General features: G+C 56.7%; 1 protein-coding gene across 1 annotated transcript in view; it reads right to left on the bottom strand.

Moving 5' to 3' along the window:
- Positions 1–1051: 1051 nt before the first annotated feature.
- Positions 1052–19800, bottom strand: part of FIBCD1 (fibrinogen C domain containing 1) — a 38021-nt gene continuing 19272 nt past the window's right edge. The window contains exons 6-8 of the mRNA XM_037797363.1: positions 10930–11026; positions 5293–5472; positions 1052–4660 (exon numbers count right to left, since the gene is read on the bottom strand). Coding sequence (XP_037653291.1) covers positions 4401–4660; positions 5293–5472; positions 10930–11026 — 537 coding nt within the window. The 3' untranslated portion in view covers positions 1052–4400. The remainder of the gene's footprint in view (positions 4661–5292; positions 5473–10929; positions 11027–19800) is intronic.

Below are 19800 nucleotides of genomic sequence, written 5' to 3'. Positions count from 1 at the left end.
ACATGAGCTCCCAGTGGTGATCAGAGCAGGCAGGACTCCTCACACTTGTTTGAGAACATTTTGTGGAGGGGAGGAGAAAGAGGGATTTGGTCTTAGACTGCTCTTTGCAATCTGTTGCACAGACTGAGCCCTCTTTGCCACCCAAGGGCTGGGTATGGAGAGGCATCTCGAGCCACCTCTCCCCACGCAGGGCAGGGGTCCCAGGCTGGGACAAGCGGTTGTGCAGACAGGGCCCACAGCACACAAATCACAGGCTCTTCCCGATGGTCCGGCAAGGAGCCTCTGACACGGGCATCCAATCAGTATTGGTTTCCATTAAATAAACTTGGAATTTTTTTTCCTTAAAGCTCAAATTGGTTTTATGAATAAATAGCCATTAGGGACTGTTAGTTCTTAATAAAGGGACTTAACTCCTCGGAACAGCTGTCCCACCTCTGAGGAGACCCACAGGGACGTTCATCACCTTGGGGACAGGCCCAGTCACCACCCCCTGGAGGGGTGACCCCTTTGGGTGCAGCTAGTGTAGAAGGCAGGCCTTACTTCCATGCCGGCCACCAGGGTCCTGGGCCAAGTCTGGGGACCTCTATCTTGGCAAAACCCAGAACCCACGCTGCCAAAGCGTCCTGTGGGTAGCAAGCTATCTAGGAAATGCTTTTTGGATGCACTAATAAAAAGTGGGGGGCACCATAGGGAAATAGAGCAGGAGGAGATCCTGGAACACTACGGTGTCTAGCTGTCCCCGGATTCTGACTTGGGGTGCCAAGTGGGGTCAGAGGTGGAGGCCAGAGCCATGTCACCGTGAGACTTTATTGGAGATGGGAACACACAAGACACCAAGCACACACAGCCTACACGAATGACAGGTCCATGCCATGCCTTGTCCATCAGGCCCTTGGATGCTGACTGGCCCTCGAGGCTCCCTCCCAGCCCCAGCACCCTGCACACTGACTTGGTGTGGCCAGGGCCAGGCCCACCTGTGGGTGCAGCAGGTGAGTTAACAGGGCCAGCCTCAGGTCAGAGGCCCTCTTCCCCACTGCCCCACCCGCCCCTAATCCCACTGAGGTCCAACCTCAGCTCTCTGGTTTGCAGTCCTGTGGGTGCTTGGCCCACTCAAGAGTTTGGGGAAAGGTTTGGGACAACCTTCTCCCTGCAAACAGATGAAAAACTGAGGTCCTAAGGAGGCCTGGTCACTGGGACCAAAGCTCTGGTGTCCTGCCTCCCTGTTCTGGTTCTAAGAGTCCCCTGCTGTGTCCTCCCACTCCTCAGACCACAGGACGGAGATCTGTGTGGGGCCACAGGCCTCACTCCTGCCCCCCTGCCCCTCGGCATCCCGTCCTCCTCCCTCCCCAGCTGGTGCCAGGGGTTTAGCGGATGCAGGCTGGCAACTTTTTGACCCCCCCCCACCACCACACACACACAAACACTAATCCTCTAGATCCCCGTCCACTTGGAGATGGGCTCCTGGGTGGCCAGGTCTCTGCTGTTATGGCTCCTAGCTTCTGGGGTTCCAGCCCCAGCCAAGCCAGCCAGGGGCCTGTATGGAGGAGGGCAGGTGGCAGTGAGGGGACACAGGAAGAGGCAGGCACTCAGTACATCACTTCTGCCCCAAAGAGAAACATCATAAAACCTATTTACACACAGCTGCAGGGGTAAAATGCAATTTAGGAACTGCTCCCATCTCTGTCCCTGTCTCCCCGCTGGACAGTGGCTCCCAGGCTGACTGCCAAGGCCCAAGGTAGAAACTGAGGGTCCTTTTACCCTCTGGACTCGGGGAACTTGCCCGAACTAAGTGCAGTGCCTCAACATTCCAGAGAGCAGGCCGACCTCCTCCGCCCCAACCCTCCCCCCAGGACTTGGCCCGCAATTCTCACCCAAGGAAGACAGAGGCAGGGACCTTGGTCGGGTGACATGTGACCAGCATGGCCAGCCACCAAACCACCCGATCAGGTCCAGCGGGGCAGGGTCCAGGTTTAGTGGCCTTGGTCCTGGTGAACCTTTGCACAGGCTGATCCCTTGGCCTGCTCACCTGCCACGCATCCCTTGGGTCACAGCTTCCTCTGCCCCACTGGCTTTCCTAATCCTCTTCTTCCTATGCTCACTCCATCTTGGCTGATGGCCTTCCATACAGACTCCAGATTGCGGGCTCCAGGAGGCAGGGCTCAGGCTGGCGTCCAAGTGAACGTCTGTTCTTAGCACCAGCCTTGAAGGGGCTGCCCTTGAGGAGGTGGGGGAGGTTGGATTTCCCCACCACTGCCCGCTTTGTCCCCATTCGGCAAGTGTGTGGCAGGGCCCCAGCCCCCAGGGGTTGCAGTCCTGAGGGATTGGCCCTGATGCTCTAGGGCATTAACTGGGCCTCTGGAAGGAATGGGTGTCTCCAGTGTGTGGAAAGCTGAAGAAGCATCACTCACCCCAGCCCCAGCCAGACCCCAAGCTATGGTGCATCTGGGCTGCGGCCAGGCTCTGGCAGAACCACTTCTGTACCTCCTGACGCACACACATCTGTGAATCCATTCATTTCACACTCGCCAGGAGCTTGTTTGATGACAGATCAGAAAACGCTTGGCACTTTCTAAACAGCAACTGATACTGCCAAGCTGGCACAGAAGCCAGCTCCCGCCTCGGGCTGGGGGGGGTGCGGGGTGGTGGCTGCCCTGGGATGAACACTCGAGAGGCCTCTGCTCTGTGACTGGGGACCCTGGGGCCGAGGTGGGCTGGCTCTCCTGCTTTCTAGAGGGCAAGAGTTTCCTTCAACTCTGTGGTAATCCTGCAAACATCTCCCGCTCACGTACTGCCCCTCGCTCTGCATCTGCCTCAGTCACACTGGATTGCCATCGCCTGTTTCTTGGCCATTTCCTCCTCTGGCTCTGAACGCCAAGAGGGCAGGGACCCTGCCTTGTCCAGCACCCGGGGCAGTGCCTTGCACATGGCAGATGTCCTATGGACATCCGTTGAATGCTGATGACCAGGGTGGAGCTGGAGAGGGGGGTGTCACAGCCACTCTGGGCCTTTCCTGCTGCCCCTGGCAGATCCCAGTTTATTATTATTGAAGCACAAACTTTGGCAGGAGGAGGAGGGAGAGCTGAGCCACACAGCACTGCCCCTGCTTGCCTGCCTCCGCGGGACTGCGGCTGTCTTTTCCAGCCCCTCCTTCCCTCCGGGCAAGGGCGGGCTGGTGCTGCCACTGTCTGAGCAGCTCCCCAAGGCTGACTTCCCGGGGTCCCCGCCTCTCCTCCACATCAGGTCCCACAGGTGGGGACTTGGAAAAGCAGCCCTGCATTTGGTTCTGAGAGCATACGCATCTGGGTCCCAAGGCTACTGGGCAGGCAGTGAAGGGCTATGGTTCTGGACTCAAACCCAGGTTCCAGTCCTGCCCCTGCTGGCCGGGTGAGCTTGGCTCCCCCCATCCCCTTCTCATCCATCGGGGGCAGGTTACAATATTACCATGAGTATTGGAGTAGAAAATGAGAAAATGGATATGAGGTGCTTGTCAGCACCTCAGGCTCCTCATCCCCATTTCCTCAGTGAGACCCCACACACACGCAGCTCTGTGGAGGTGGCAGTGCCCAGAGCCACCAGCAGGGGGCGGCCTCCGGTGCCATATGGGGAAACAGCCACCAAATACCTCCGCATACAGTGCCAGCTCCCCAAGGAGGCCTTAAGATCCAGGAATCTCTGGAAACCGGTAGTAGGGGTGAGGGTGGAGGGTGGTACCAGGTCCGCCATAGCCCAGCCTCACTCCCAGCCCAATGGCTCGGCCCAGCCCAGTGGTGCAGGATCTGCCCCCTCCTCCCAGAGCAGGAGAAATGGGGGTGGGGTCCCCCACTGCCCCAGATGGGAAAGAGGCAGGGAGCTGGGCAGGAGCTGCCTGGATCTCATTTGAGACTGACGGAGGGGCAGGGTTGGCACCCCGGAACCAGGGGCTGTGAGGAGCACACCTGGCTTCAGCAATGCCGAGCACTCCCCTCCTACCTGCTAAAAGGACGTCCAGGGGTGCTGCCTGCCCCAACTCTCTGTGTCCCCAAATGCTGGGTGCTTGGGCTGGCAAAGTGGAGGGGCTGCCCAGGGGCACCGTCCAGAGCAGGGCATGGGGGCAGACTCGTCCGCCCTTGCCAGGAGACAGCAGACAGTGCAGGAAAGTCTGGGCAGGCAGAATTTGGGATTGTCAGAGTTGCCTCCACCTCAACAGAGGCAAGAGATCATTTTCATTACCAAACTGGGGGGACGGGGGCAGTGAGGTGATCTGTGACTTCACTCGCCCGGGGGCTTGGTGTTGGGGCTGGCCTGGGCCAACCCGACTGGAGAGCGGGTCAGCAATGCACAGGCTGACAAAGGGAGAGCAGACGAGCGGGTGCCGGGCCCAAGGGGGGCGGGGGGGGGGCCGGAGGGCGGAGCGGTGCAGGCTAGCGGTCCTCTTGGACCGGCCGGATCTTCATCTCAGAGAACTTGAGCGAGTATTGCCAGCCGGTCCACGACGACCACTCGACGCCATCGGCATAGGAGGCGTGGGCACCACGGAGGTACTGCCCGTTGAGATTGGACGTGTGGCAGTTGCGGTACCACCAGGCGCCGCGGTAGAAGGCGGCGCAGTTGTTCTCCGAGTGGTCACTGTCGCGGTCCTTGGTGGTGAACCTCATGCCACTGTGCTTCAGGAGGGAGTCACCTGTGCAGGTGTGTACACACAGCACATGTATGCACATGGAGCACAGTGGGTGTGTGGTATATGTGTGAGTCCAAGCACCCACATGTGCATGATGCACTCCCTGGATGAGTATACACACACATACACAGTGCCCCTACTTACGTATGCACACCCAGTGTGCACGTGCACACACACCTACCCCTCCACACCCACGTGTGTCCAGGCAGGCTCACAAGCACACCTGGTGCCACCTTGGGGGTGCCTTTGGCCGTCCCTGAGTCTAGGGAATCTCTGTCCCTCCTCCCAGCTTTTTTCATACACTTTGGTTCCTTGCTTTTCTGCCCTAGTCTGGGAGGAGGAACCTCAGAGAGGTTCAGCCACAGCACATAAGGGGCCCCGAAGAACCCAACCCCCAGGTCTCCTGATTCCCGGCTGTTTCCTCATCTGCAGGATGGGTGAACGAGCCTGGCTCTGCAGGCTTCATGTTGCTGGGCTGTGGATCAAGCAGGACTTGAAAAGTGGAGGTGAGAAGCCCTGATCCTGACCACAGAGAGTAGAAACATTTGACCTTTTGAGGAACCTCCTTTGTCCTCCCAGGAGGAGAGGCTGGTGGGTTGCTCCCAGCCTCCACTGTTCCCTGCCTGGAGCCTTACCTGCAGTGCCCGAATAGTCAGCCACAGTGAGGGGGTACCCGTCTTCCTCGGGGTCCACAGAGAACAAGCCCACACCAAAGCTCCCATAGTGGGCGTAGGCTGTGCCATTGTCAAAGTCCTCCAGGTCCACGTGCAACTCGTACGCAGCCTGTGTGGTCAGGGCGTGGATCCTCTTGAGCCCTAGAGCAGGGGAAGGGAATGGTAGAGAAAGCTCGGGAGAACTGGGGCACTTAGGAAGTGACCTCCGGGAGAAGAAACAAGAGCTGAACTTATGTAGTTGGTGACAGAAGGGGACAATAACCATCAGGTATGTGCAGTTGATCCTATGCTGCTTCCTTCATCCTATGGGGCTGTGTTTGGCAGGGAATTGAGGACTGAAGTTGGTGGTGTTTGGCTTTCGCCAGTCAATGTAAGTTGGAATATGCTTTCCAAATGCAGAGATTCTGAACTGAATGCTGGCAGAAAGACTGTAGGAGTCAGGGATTCTGGAAAATCTTCTGGGTTAGGGGTGATGTATCTTCCCTCATACTCCGGGCTCCAACCAGACCAGATTTGGTATGTGCACTTCCTCTGAGCATTTGCACATGCCATTCCCCCTGCCCCTCCTGCTCCTCCTCACCTGGCTACCTTCTGTTCATTTTTCAGATCTGACCTCCTCAGGAAGGCTGGCTGACCCCCCAACAGGGTTGGGGACCTCCTCTGCCACCCCAGTGTTCCCCTATTGGTGTTTATCATTCTGTGTCTCAGCTACCTGTCTCCATGTCTGTCTCCCCACCAGGGTGGAAACTGTCTGTTTGTTCTTGAGTCCCAGCATCTGGGGTGGGAGCCAGGACATAGTAAGTGCCCAACAAATGCTGACTTAGTGGACGGGAGGCGAAAGGCGTGCCTGCATCTCCTGCTATCTCCAGAACGTGGCTCCGCACCTCCACTCCCACCCTGTCCCCCTTTCTCCCTCCTCTTGTCCCTCCTTTCACCAGCTCCCCTGCACCCTTCCTAGGGGTCTCACATCAGGTCCCTCTCTCTCTCTCTCTCTCTCTCTCTCACACACACACACACACACACACACACACACACACACACGCTCCACACACCCTCTCAAGGTGCTCCCCTGCTGGTTTGATTACCTCTTGATTAATAGGGCATTTAATTAAACGCCTTGCAAGTTATCAGGAACAAGTGACATTTCACCAGCCCCTCCTTCTGCCTGTCTTTCCTGAGATCCAAGCCCCCCATGGGTCAGCATGTGCATTCTAAAGGGGCCAAAGGCTGCGTGGCCCTTTCCCCACACAGCCACAGATGGAGACCCCAGGCCCGGGATCAGGAGAGGGAGCTGTGAGAAGGGTAATGGCATGACCAGCAGCCCCTGCCCAGCAGGCTCCCTGTGTCACGGAAGGGAGGACATGGGCTTGGAGAGATCAGGTTCTTGCCAAGGCATCCCTCCCCCTGCCCCTCCTACCCCTCCCCAGCCTGGGGTCCCAGGGCCAGCTACCCTCCCTCGCCGGGCCCCGGCCTGCACACCCATGGAGTGAGCACACACCTGCCCCCTGGTTTGCCTGCCTCCCGGGGCCAAGGCCAGGGCCCTCTGTGACGGGGCAGAAGGGCAGACACTAGGGAACAATGAAACCACCACCTCCACCACCTGGATGGCACTTACTCATGCCAGACACTGTTTGAGCACTTCATGTGGATTAATTAATCAAATTGAATTAGAATGAATCAAATTTAATTAAAGCATCCCTGTACAGTCCTTAGAACAGTGCCTGGCTCATCGCACGCCTCATCCACATGTTTGCCACTGCTCTCGTTCCAATCCACTGAGACGGGTACTATTATCCCTATTCTATAGTCAAGGGAACTGAGGCACAGAGAGGTTAAATAACTGGCCCAGGTCACACAGCTGGTAAGAGGCAGAGCTGGGATTTGAACCCAGGAGGAATGGCTCAGACTCCTTGTCCTTACTGAGTTCATACCCAGGGCAAATAATAGGATGCAAGCATACGGCAGAGAGAGATTGGCTCGCCATTAGCACACTGTTCCTTCAGGTTAAGCAGTGCCCTGCCCCTGAAGTGTCATCTCAGTGCCCACGAGGTGAGGCTGGGCACTGCGCCCCAAAGGAGGTCTGGGGTGGGGATCCTGGGGCCTCTGGGGTCCTCTCTGATCCGGGATTGCCCCCACCTTTGTGCACCTTTCCTCCATCTTTGCTCTCCAGGTTTCTCCAGCCTGTATCGATTTGCCAGAATTCCTCCCCACCAGTTACTACTCCTCCCAGCTTCCCTGGGCCCTGGATGGTGAGCTGAGAGCCAACCCCAGCCTCCCTCAGAGTTCCAATGGCAGAGGACAGGGAGGAGGAGTGGACGGGTTAAAACAGAAAGATCCTCACACCTCACAGCATCGGCCCAATGAACCTCCAGATGGATTAAAGATCTGGACCTACAGCATCAAACTAAAGACTCATAAGAAGAAAATATAGCAAACATTTAAAATAAAACTGGGTAGGAGAAAGCCTTGGTAAGACAGGGGCCTAAAACCCAAACGATATAAAGGAAAAAAACCCCAGCAGAATTGGCTATATGAAACTTTAAAACTTCCCTAGGAAATAATGTTACAAAAAATGCTGAAGGAGAAATGACAGGGAGTATGTGTCAAGTGTGTCAGACAAAGGATCAATATCCTTAATATATAAAGAGCTCCTAGAACTCAATAGGAAAAGACAAAAAAAAAAAAAAAACAACTCAGTGGGAAGGTGACAGGAGTGTGGGAAAGCAGAAGAGAGGCAACAGTGTGGGAAAGCTGAAGGGCTGGGCCTCGAGTTGACATTCTTGTCAGCGCTCCCAGCTCTGCCAGGAGCTAATCAGGGTCCTGTTTAAATGCTTCCTCCTGCACCTTCTGCGGCTGCTGATAGATTTCAATTAAGATGCCGAGGAGGAGCGGCAGGGACAACAGCGCTGCTCCCAGGGGCTGGGTGGCCACGTGGGTACAGGGCCTCCCACTGGCCCCTTTCTCCCTATCTTTTCACATCCACCTTGGGGGGCGGGGGTGTGAAGAGGAAGGGTCCCCCCATCCAAGAAGCTTCTCTCCCCAACCCCCATCCCGCCCTGCTTTTTATTTAGTACCAGGGATAGTTAAGCTTGGTTGGGCTACGGTGTGTGAGCCCTACCTGGACACACGCGTGCGTGTGCACACACACACACACACCTCTGTGGCTTGGACAGGTGACCCTACCTTTCTGGACCTCACTTCCCTCTTCTGTGAAAGGGGGTGACAATAGCAGTGCCTGTCTCTAGGGTGGGTGTGAGGGTTCAGGGAGCCAAAAACGCTCAGCGTGAGGCCGGGTACAGCAAGTGCAGACTGCAGCCACCAAGTCTACCTTGTGGTGTCTGGCATCTCCTGTGGCGGGTACCCACCTGGGCACCAGGGACACAGTGCAGGTCAGGGCAGAGGGGGTCCTGCCTCATGGACCCCAGGCCTGGGGGAGGTGACATTAGTAAATGGTGGCACAGAGCACCACCTGGGGGCCCCCTGTGCACATGCACCTTGCTGCCCGCCCCTACCCCCACCCCCACCCCCATTTGTAACTGCCCAGCCGCCTCTCCCAGGGGTTTCTGCCGACAGTCGTCACAGACCTGGGACCCTCCTGACCTCCCCACTCGGCCCCCGTTGCTCCCCGCCGGCCATGCTGGCCTCACGCGTCCACCATGCCTCTCTCCCTCCTGCCAGCTGCTCTCTGCCCTTCAGCCCCGGGGGCACTTTCCCAGACATCCCTCCTCCGGGTGGGGGGAGGTAAAGGGGGGCAGGTGCACCCCCGGGGTATGCGGTGTCGTTCACATGATTCTCGGGTGAACATTTTCATTCCGATGCCTATGCATCTATTTTAATGTATAAAATGTATAAATGGGGAGTGGCTGCTGATTGGGTATGGGTTTCTTTTGGGGGAGAAGAAAATGTTCTGGAATTAGTGGTAATGGTTGCACAACCTTACGAATATACTTCAAACTGCTGAACTGTACATTTTAAAAGGGTGAATTTTATGGTATATGAATTATATCTCAAAAAAAACACAACTAAACAACCCCCCTCACCTCAAGCCACATGCACCCTCCCCCATAAAATTAAATCACAGAACTGTGATTCTTGAGCATATTACTGGCTAGAATGAAATTAAATAAGGTATTTAAATTTTAAAATGAGTCCATTTAAACATAGATATCAATAGTAGCAAAACTTATACTAATATTACCATAACCTTTTGGAGCCTTTACTTCATGCCAAGCACAAACTGTACGCTAATCACAGGAAAGCTGGGTGGGCGTGCCATCAGGGACCCAGTTGGGGCCGCATCTGAGGGCACCGCCTGGCCCCTCTTTGGGGAGTCATGCCCGTGGTGCCGTCAGGCATGGCCAGGCTCCCCGTGTTCAGGCTCTGCTCCCAGCTGCAGCGGGAGGCCGTGGACGCAGGGCCAGGGCTGGGATGGCCCGGGGCCTCCAGAGCCCTGCACCTGCCCACAGCTCGTCTGATCCAGGACAGTGGCTACGTCCCAGAGTGTTCCCTACAGGAAAAGGCCTCCTGGGTTCCCTCTGCCCCAAAAGTTTAGGATTTTTTATTGTACATTTTTTTAATCGAGATGAAATTCACATAATATAAAATTAACCATTATAAAGTGAACAACTTAGCAGCATTTATTACTTTCACAGGGATGTACAACCACCACTTCTATCTAGTTCCAAAACGTTTTGTTCACCTCCAAATAACACCCCATACCCAGTAAGAAGTTGCTCCCCAATCCCCCCGTCCCTGGTCCCTGGCAACCATAGCTCTGCTTTCTGCCTCTAAGGATTTGCCCACTCTGGACATTTCATACAAACGGCATCATACAGTAAGGGACCCTTAGTGCCTTGTGTCTTTCACTTAGCATCTTGTTTTCTAGGTTCATCCCTGGAAGGCTCACTCCTTTTGACGGCTGAGTAATATTCCATTGTTTATCCATTCATCCACTGATGAACACTTGAGTTGCTTCTACCTTTTGGCTGTTGTACATTTGTGCACATGTAGCTGTTTGAGTCCCTGTTTTCAATTCTTTCGGGTAGGAGTGGGATTGCTGGGTCACATGGTAATTCCATGAGTAGCTTTTCTGTGCCTGTTTTCCACAGCAGTGGCACCATTTTACATGCCCACCAGCAAGGCAGGAAGGTTCCAGTTTCTTCATATCCTCGCCAATACTTGGTAATTCCCATTTAAAAAAATTATAGACCCCCTAATGGGTGTGAAGCGGTATCTCACTGTGGCCTCCTTGCTTTTTACTTCTAATCATTCCAAAAGCTACCACCAAGGTTTCCAGGGGTGCGTGGGCCCCGTATCGTCCCTGTCTTCCTTTCACCTGCTCGCACGGCTACACAGAACACACTCCTTGTCAACCACATTTGCTGCGACGTCCTGCTCCCTGACCTTACGCGCACTGAATGGATTGATCACCTTTACATGCAACACGTGCACTGACTCAGGTGTGACGAGGCCAGGGGAACCCAGAACCCACATCCATTCAGGGAGGGGACTTCAGCCTGGACAGTGACAGCCCACACCCTCGCTCTGCAACGCACAGGGAGAAGGTCCACCCAGGGTAAGGCAGCCAGCGGCTCTCACCTAACCAGTGCTCTCCCGTCAGCTTGCCGAAGCCGTCGCGGTAGGCCTCCCAGCCTCGGAAGAAGTTCACGGAGCCGTCCTCCCGGCGCTGAAACACCTGCAAGGGGAAAAAGATAGAAGGTGGATGGCTGGTGCCTACCCTCGCAGGAACCCGGCTCCTGACCCTTGCCCAGCCTGTCCCATGTGCTCGGCGAGGGCAGGGGCAGAGGCTGGTGTTTCCCTCCTGCCAGCGGCTCCCGGCACGGGTCCTGGAACAGAGCAGGGAGGGGCTGCCCAGATGCTCGCGGGTCCCTGACATCTCTTAAGAGGGAATCACAGTGGGCCCGGGTGAGGGTAGGTGCTGCCTCACTGTGGGACCCTACACCGGTTCCATCCTTCCTCCGGACCTCAGTTTCCCCACTGGTGAAATATGGAGTGTGGGCAGGGGTCCTGCTACCTCCTTCCATGTCAAACAAAAACAAAACCCATTCTCAAGACCAACCTCCCTCTCCTAGGGCACTCCATCTCTCAGCATGCTGGAGCCATGCACAACCCCCCTCCCCAAGTAAAAAAGCCTGAGCAAAAAGACCAGGTCGTGGGGGTTGAGGGGCTTGGGAAACCAGAGTCCGAGCTGCTTCTCAGGGGGAAATGATGGGCTGGCAGCCAGGCTGGGCTGTGACTTAGGTGCCAACAAGCAGCCGAGCTGCCTCTGTTCTTCATGTTAATAACATTCTTGATTTGGGAGTCGGGAATCCCATCGGTTAAATTGCTTTGAAATAAGTACCATGCTGGTCCAGGCCAGAGCTGCCTTGAGTATTTACAAGATCCGCTGACAATCCTGTTCCCGGCTCGCCTCGCCCACCCTCCCCACTTCAGACTCTTTCTGTGTAACAAGCCTTTTCCTTGCTTGTCTGCCGAGGCAGCACCCCAGTCCTGCCACCCGGCCCGCCTCCATCTGTGGCGGTGTCTGATGGGCCCGAGGTTTGGCTGCGGCAGCAGTGAGCTGCCAGTTCCATTACTAAGCATCCTGATTCCCGTCGCTCGGAACTGCCCCGGTGCTTGTCTGGCCAGCAGCGTCTGCCAGGTGAGCATTTGCTGGATGCTTTGTGTCCGTGGGGACACGTCAGTCACAGCATTTGGGCAGCTTTGACGTCAAGGAGTTGGAGGAGATGACACCTCTTTTTTTTTTTTGCTCTGCTCCCTCAACTGTGGCCCAGCCCTGAAATTTGAAAATCCTCAGAAGGGACTGGCTCAGTGCGAAAGGAAATTCAATAAGGCTTGGAGAGATCTGAGAGGTATTGATGGCTGGAGATTTGGACCCTGAGCACGTGCCCTTTGAAAGGCCTGAAGGCCTAATCCTGGCAGAAGCTCAGGGGCTCCCCAGAGAAGGCATCGGGCAGCCAGCAGCCTATTTCCACTAGAGGAGGGGAGCTCGAGGGGCTGGCGGGGCGAGAAGCCCCCTGGGAAGCCCAGCTCAGGTACTGCCAAGCTGAACAAGGCTCCGTGACAGGTGAGGGAGGACAGGGGTTAAGGATTGGGGTTCTAGAGCCCCTCAGCCACTCTTGCAAGTCCCTCTGCCTCTCAGGGCCTCAGTTTCCTCATTGGCGAGGTGGAGGGTGTACAGCAGCTCCCTCTGGCCTGTGATGGCTCACAAAGAACAAGCACGGGCCTAGGCTAGTGAAAGCTAGCAGGGTGATGATCGAGGTCATCAAGACACAGGCTCGGCAGCTGCTGTCTGGGAGGGCCCCCACATGCTCGTCCCGTCCCCTCCCCTCTCCCTCAGCCCCTGGCCCAGGTCACTGCCTAGTCTTCTTTCTAGACTCAAGCCTTGCACAGCCCCTCCTGAGCCTCCCCCAAGGGCTCCACCCCAAGCCTCTTTCATTCATTCAAACATTCCACTGAGCACCTTTGTGTCAGGTGCCGGCTGGGGAAACCGAGTCAGAGGCCTGGGGCCAGGGCCTCAAAGCTCTTAGAGACAAAGGGTCAGAGGGGAAGTGTATGTGCTCAAGCAACCTGCCACCTGGGGCAAGAAGCACTGATCTGGAGGTGGTGGGAGAGGTGGGTCTGCCGGCAGGCCCGGGCTTCTGGGAGGGCTTCCACGGCCCTCGAACGCCAGCAGAAGGAGAGGGAGGGTCCTGGGCCCGGTGTAGCCACTGAGTGGGCCTGGGTCAGTGAGTCCTTCTGCTGAGCCTCACTTCCCCAATGAGAAGCTCCACCTGTTCTGTTCTACTCTGTTCCACCCTGTTTTATTTAAAAGATCGTGTCAGTCACAGCCCATTAAATTGATTTTGCCCCCTTGTAGTGGATCACGACCTGCAGTTTGGGAAACGCTTCCCTCGCTTCCCTCAGTGTGGTCGACCTTTGCCGTGGGCTGTCCTTACTCCCTGTTCACGCTGAGCGACTGAAGCGTGCCAGACCCCACTAGGACCTCAGTGCGCGGGGGACCTGGCCTTGCCCTTGCGCCAGTTACAGCCCCATGTGGCCCAGCAAGCAGCAGGTGCCACGGGCCACAGAGCCAGATGCCCCCAGGTGCTCCAGGTCTGGGGTGAACAGAGCTGTGGCTTCAGATTTCCAGGAAGCAGCTGGACAGGAGGCAGAGTGTCACCCAGCAGGAAGGCCTTCAATTACAGAGCAATACTCAGCCGGGCGGGGAGATGCGAGGGAGGGAAGCAAGCAGAGGAGCAACGTGTCCACTGCTCCCTCCTTCTGCCCTGTCCATAAAATATGAATGCCCACGTAGGTATAAAAAAAGGTGGGGGGATCAAAAGACAAAGTAATTATTTATTTTTGAGGCTAAAATACTAATCTGTCCTGCTCCTGGAGCATCCCCCTTGGGTTCCTGCCGCAAAGCAAGTTGCCGTAAAAACGCTCGTCTCTGCCGCCGCCCTCCTGGGCAGCTTCACTAGTGGGAAGGCAGACAGAGCGTGTTTTCTTGGTGAGGATTCTCAAAAGCCAGCAGCCTGCTGCCTGGTGCGTCTTCCAAGTGCCTGCTGGGGGCTCTGCCAAGGGAGCGCTTGGTCCACACGGTCCTGCAGATGGTGCTGGGCGGTTTCAAAGGAAGGGGAGGAAACTGCACCAGAGACAGCAGAAGGGAGAGGCCTTGGAGCACAGCCGCCCCCGGCCTCACTGCAGCGCGGATGGGATGGGTTTGGGCTCCCGTTTGGCAGATGAGGAGACCCAGGCCTGGGCAGGGAGGGCAGCTGGCGCAGAGCCGGGGGCGCCTCAGGGATGCTCCAGTGGGATGGACATTGCTCCCCAACACCCGTGAGCCCACCCTGTCCTTGTGGTTAGCTGAGCCAGGCCTGCTCTGGGAGACCCGAGCTCTGAGCAGAGTTCAGCCCACAGGGTGTGCAGCTCAGCAACCGTCTAACCTCAGCCTCCCCCTCTGCAAAACCAGAGGGTCCCGTGTGGCGTGCTTGAGCTCCCTGGCTTGACTCTGGTCCCCAGAAAGGTCACAGTCCCAGGGGAGATGGATGCACCAGCCAGCAAGCACAGGGCAGGGCAGTGCCCCACTCCAGCACGTTCCATAGAGCCCTGTTTCTCAGTTTCCTCATCTGTAAGACTAGATTATAAAAGCCGCTATCTGCAAGGAATTTGGTGGGGGTTAAATGACTGTTCTGGAACACAGCACTCAGACATGGTGACCATTATCGTGGCAGGGTTTGCTGGGAACTCAGAGGAGGAGTGAGCCGCTCTGCTTGGGCAGGGCAGGGTGGTGGTGGTCCCGGAGGGCTTCCTGGAGGAGATGCTCGGGCTGGGCTGTAGTTTGAGCAGGACCTTAACAGGTGATCAGAAGGGCTGGGGCCCAAGGGATGGAGGAGGGGGCTGGGTCCAAACTGCAGGATGGGGCGGGTGTGTGTGTGTGGTTCTGCCACCTTGGAAAGGTCCCCAGGAGGCGGCATCTGGGATTTTTCCTAGATTATGATAAAGCTGCTGCAGAAACCAGGTGTGGGCACTGTGCTGGTTGTGCAGCTGCAGCAGCCACCAGCCCCCGGGACCTCCTGAGCAGGTTATGCTGGGAGGGAGGCAGAGGAGCTGTGGCAGAGGGAGATCCTCGTTCTTAAAGAACAAAGAACTTGAACGTGTGAGTAAATGTAGCCTTTGAAAGGCGGTCCCCAGGGAGACTTTGCTTGTATTCCTGGAAGACTGTCACTCCTCAGTCCTTCTGAACACCTCTGGGAAGTGCCCTCAGGAGGCTGCTGACCTTGCTGACAAGGTCATGGGCTCTGGAAAAAGGCAGAGCTGAGTTCAACTCCTGGCTGTGCCTCTCACAGGTGTGTGGCCTTGTCACCGAAGCTTCTCGAGCCTGCTTCCGTCTCTGTAAACAGGCCCCATCAGCCGCCCCCTCGTCACACTTCCAGGGCCATGGTGAGGATGCAACCAGGCCAACATGCAAATCAGGTGGCGCACAGTAGGTCTAGCCAACGTCACCTCCTCCCTTCAGACCAGCTGCTGAGCCCAGAAGGAAATCGGGCCCACTCCTTGTTTTTGACTGAAAATGGTACCCCCAGGCTTGGCCCCCCGCCACATTTCCTGGGCTTGGCAGACAGCACACGCTGGCTCCTGGCAAAGCACTGATCGGAGCTGCCATTTATCAAATGCTGAGCCACGCGCCAGGGCCGGGCTGAGCACTTCACATGCGCTATCCCATTTATATTAAAAGTTTGAAAAATCCAGATTGCTCTGGACAGAGCAGGCTTTTTCCACAGAGTTAGGTCATGAGGATGTGGGGTGATGTCATGTTTCACTCAAGTCACCGTGAGCGTCCATGGGCTGTGGGGGCCACGCCCCAGAGGAGTGAGGAGCCAGCTCCGGGCCAGGCAGCAGCCTGGGGACGCGGCAGCCCACTGATGTCGCAGCAGGCTCCTCTGCCCCCATAGCCGCTGGGACGGGAGGTCTGGCCACAGCCTCAGCATGAGCGGGGGGGAGCCCAGGTCCCACCCAGAGGGTCCTGCACTGCTGCAGCCCTGCCGCCCTCCCCTGCCTGGAGAGCTTTTCATCTCGCCCCAAGCCTGATCCCAGGCTGCTGGGCTGCGCTCAGCTTGGTGATAGCCCCTTTGATGTTTTCCAAGTGAGGAAAGGATTTTCCTCCCCTGCTAGAGAGCTCAGGTAGGGAGCAAGGGTTGGGGGGACACAAGCAGCAGAGCCAATTAGAAGGAAATCTGAACTGACTGACCCTGCACGACAATGAGGCGCCTGGCAGAGCCGGTGGCTGTCGTGCCGGGTGGGGGTGTGGACCACTCAGTGCCCACGGCATCGGGGAAGCTGGTTGCCCTGTGGCTCTGAGCAGTCTGGCATGGGGCAGTTTCAACCCCACTCACAGGTCCTGCTGGACGAGATGCTGCACAGGACCTGGTTTTGTGTGACACCGGCCAGTGATGATGCCAAGACGAGGGTTTGGATAATTAGGCCCAAGGGGAGTGCCACCCTAGGTGGATCTCAGCAGGTGCAAGGCTGGACCACAGTCCAGAAAATTGGACATTGCAAAGAGGCAGGGCAGCAGGGCTGGGCCCCTGTGGGGCGATGCTCTCCCACCCAAAACCTGCACCAGGCTCTGGGTGCAGCTGACCCATTCCGTAGGCCCTGCAAGGCTGGCAGCTCTGGGCAAGGGAGCCACCTCGCTGGCCAGATGAGGAGGGGGACACTCTGAGAGCAGGTGTGACCTGCTCAGTCTTGCACAGCCAGGGGGAGGGGAGGCGGAACCCTTCCGAAGGAGGGCGTTTGGCCTCTATCTTTAAGAATCTCCCTCTCGTTTAAAAACGCAGCTTAATTGTAAGACCCTGGAGGGTGGCCCCAGTCTGTTCCAAGGCCTTCCCAGTACCTGGCAGGGGCCTTCCCTCCTCCTCCTCCCTCACAGGCGAGCAACCAGCCAATGACCCTGACCTCCCACACCTGTGAGGAAGCACTAAATTACCCCATTTCACAGATGAGAACATCAAGGCTTAGAGAGAGGCCGTCGCACTGCCCAAAGTGAGTCAGATGTCACTCAATCAGCAAGTACCTAGGGAGTGCCAAGAGCCTGCAGGCACCCTGCTGAGATGGAGCAGCCCCTGCCCCAAGGGACTCAGGTTCCACCGGGAAACAGACAAAAAGCGGGGTGGGCAGATGATCACTTGGCTGCACCTGTGATGGGTGCAATGAAGGAGCAAGAGGGGGTTCACCAGAGGACAAGGGACCAAGCTGCGCCCGGAGAGGAAGGGGTCACATGGCCAGTGAGGCAGCTGAGCAGGGCTGAAGGGTCTCCTGCTCGCACCCGGGCCCATCCTGCTGTGTGAGCAGCCTCTCCCCTCTCCTCTATTATAGAGCAGAGATGGGGACAGAGGCATATGTCAAGTTCAAGAATAGTCTTGACAAGCAGCGTGGCCCCTGTGTGGCTCTGGTGTGGCCTGAGCCACCGTGGCCTTTGGGGAGAGAGGAGAGGATGTTTCTGCTCAACCAGGGCCAGCGGCCACATCAGCTGAAAGGCCACCTACAGGTGTTTGTCGACCTGCCCTGAGGCCTCCCCATAGGGCCCCATTCCCAGACATGGCAGCTCCCGCTCTCTGCAGAAAAGATCCAGGGAGCCAGTCAGTGGGCCAGTGGAAATCATGTGTCCCAAACTGCAACCCTATACCCATGCACCCCTCGGCCCTGTCTGTCAGAGTCACTCCCTTCCTGCAGGTACCCTGTGGGGGGCCTCAGGAGAAAGCCCAATTCCTAATCTGCCTGAGCCACCCCATGACCTACAGATATTCACATGTGCTTGGAAAACGTCCCCCACCTACCTCTGCCTCATCCCTTGGCACTGAAATGTCCCCCATCTCTGGGTCGCCCAGGCTGGGTCAGGGGCCCCTACCCTGGGCTCCCACTTCCCCCAGCCATCACACTGCTGGGCAATTGTCGGCCTCCTGGTCAGCCTCCCCGCCAGGCTGGGAGCTCACTGGTCTGATTGTTCCCTGGGTCCCCCACGCCTGGCCGATTACTAATCACTTAGGGACTGACACCTGAATAAATGAATGCCACCGTGTAACAGGTAATTCACCAACTTGCACCAGGCCGGGCCTCAGGAGGCCTGAGTGCTGCCCTAGCCCAGCCACTCACTTGCTGGGTGGCCTTGAACAAATTTCCTGTCCTCTCTGAAACTGCCCTGCTGGCCTCCAGGAGCTGGAAGGAGTTGCAGCAATGCCATGTGGAGCAGTGGTATACAAACTGTAAAGTACTTCCTGGGTGGGCAGGGCTGCAAAGCCAAATCCTTGCCCACTCCAATCTCTCTGGAAAGGAGGCTCTGGTTGGAGTGTCCAGTCTCGGGGTGTCAGCGCCAGGTGGCTTGTCTGCCAGGGAAGATAGCCCGGTGTTGGCCCTTGAGTCCTGGCAGTTTGGACACGGGGTCTAATGAGGATGGACGTTATTAGGGTCCAGTGAGGTGGCGGCCAGCTCCCTCCCAAACAACAATTGAGTTTCTGAGCAGTTCTGTGTGGCAGGGCAGTGATCCTGACGGATGCCTGCAGGTACCTGAGAAAAGATTGCTTTTGACGGAAGCCCAAATGGATATTAACGTTTATCGGCCAGGCAAGCACTTTGCAGGCTACAACAGCTTTTCTTCTGCGGTGTCTTGGGACCCAGGGTCCCCACATCCAGGTGTCTGAGCACGAGTGCCGAGCAGGACGGTGGGTCCCCGTTGACTTCCCTCTAATCGCCCCTGATTCCCAGGTCCTAGGACCTACCCGCCTCCCAGCCCAAATCCTGACTGACTCCTCGAGAGATTGCCTTCAAGTGCACCCAAGTGGAAGACACATGGCCTCGACTGGCATCTCAGTCTTTCATTAAGCCTGTCCTAACCCTTAACGCTGTTTTCTGGGCTCCGGCTGGTGTGTTGACACTGTTCTGCCCGCGGAAGGGGTTTCAGAGGCAAATGCCATAACTCAGATGTTCTATGAGTTAGGAAAACAAAAGAGCTTTTAACCCCCAGACATGGATCCGGCCCATTTAAAAGCTCTCCTCTGGAGCTTGAAGACAGGTTTAGAGAGATGTTTGTCTTTGGGCTCTTTGGGGGATCCCCGTCTGCTCTGTCTCTCGCGGGCTCCTCATGCAGGCTCTGCGCCGTCAGCTCGCCTTGCCCCTCTGGCCGCCTCACCCGCATCTGGCCCCTGCTCAGGACAGCCGACCGCTTGCAAAACTCTCCCAGGCTGCCCTGGCCCTGGGTCCCACCAACATGCCCCTCGCAAGGCTTCTCTCTCCTCCCTTCTTCTGGGTCACTTGTTTTATCTGAAGTTAAACTCCTCCCCTGAACATCTGTAGGCTGGAAATCAATACGTTAAAAATAGGTAACACTGCGCTCCGTGGTAAAGAAAGAGAGGCTCCTACCGGCTCTGCTCACGCCCAAGTGCCAAGGTCAGGGAGTGGGAAACTTCTACCCGGGTACATCTGGAAGCAGGTGAACCCCCAACTCCCACTGCTTCGTGACCCCAGGACTGTTCCCTGGGCCGTGGTGAGGGTTCCCTGTCCCGGAGGGATTCTGGAGAGGGGTGAGGGTTCCTGCATCCCGCTCATTGTTGACTTGCCAGCATGTTGCTCAGGGCATGGCTTGTCGTCAGAAACAGCCACCAACTGATGGTTCGCTAAATGCTCCACAGGCACTTGGTAATGGGAGGTCAATTCCATGAATACTGAAGTGGACAAGCGTCTATGAAGAATTCCCATCTTCTGAGGTTTGGTGGGAGGCAGAGTTTAACTCCCACCATAGCTGCTAAACATGCCAGCTATTTGCTCTTCTAGCCCCTGGCAGTGGCACCTGCAGTCTGTGACGCAGGCTCCACCAATCAGAGGCACCCACTGACTGTGAATCAAGAGCCAGGGAGCCACGCAGGGACAATGGGAACCTCCTCAAAGGTAACGGAGAAGTGTGCCCCAAGC

This window comes from Choloepus didactylus, chromosome 10 (assembly GCF_015220235.1).
Source record: "Choloepus didactylus isolate mChoDid1 chromosome 10, mChoDid1.pri, whole genome shotgun sequence".
Classification (NCBI taxonomy): Eukaryota; Metazoa; Chordata; class Mammalia; order Pilosa; family Megalonychidae; genus Choloepus; species Choloepus didactylus.
The sequence above is the reverse complement of the archived record's forward strand: the minus strand, read 5'-3'. Positions and strand labels throughout refer to the sequence as shown.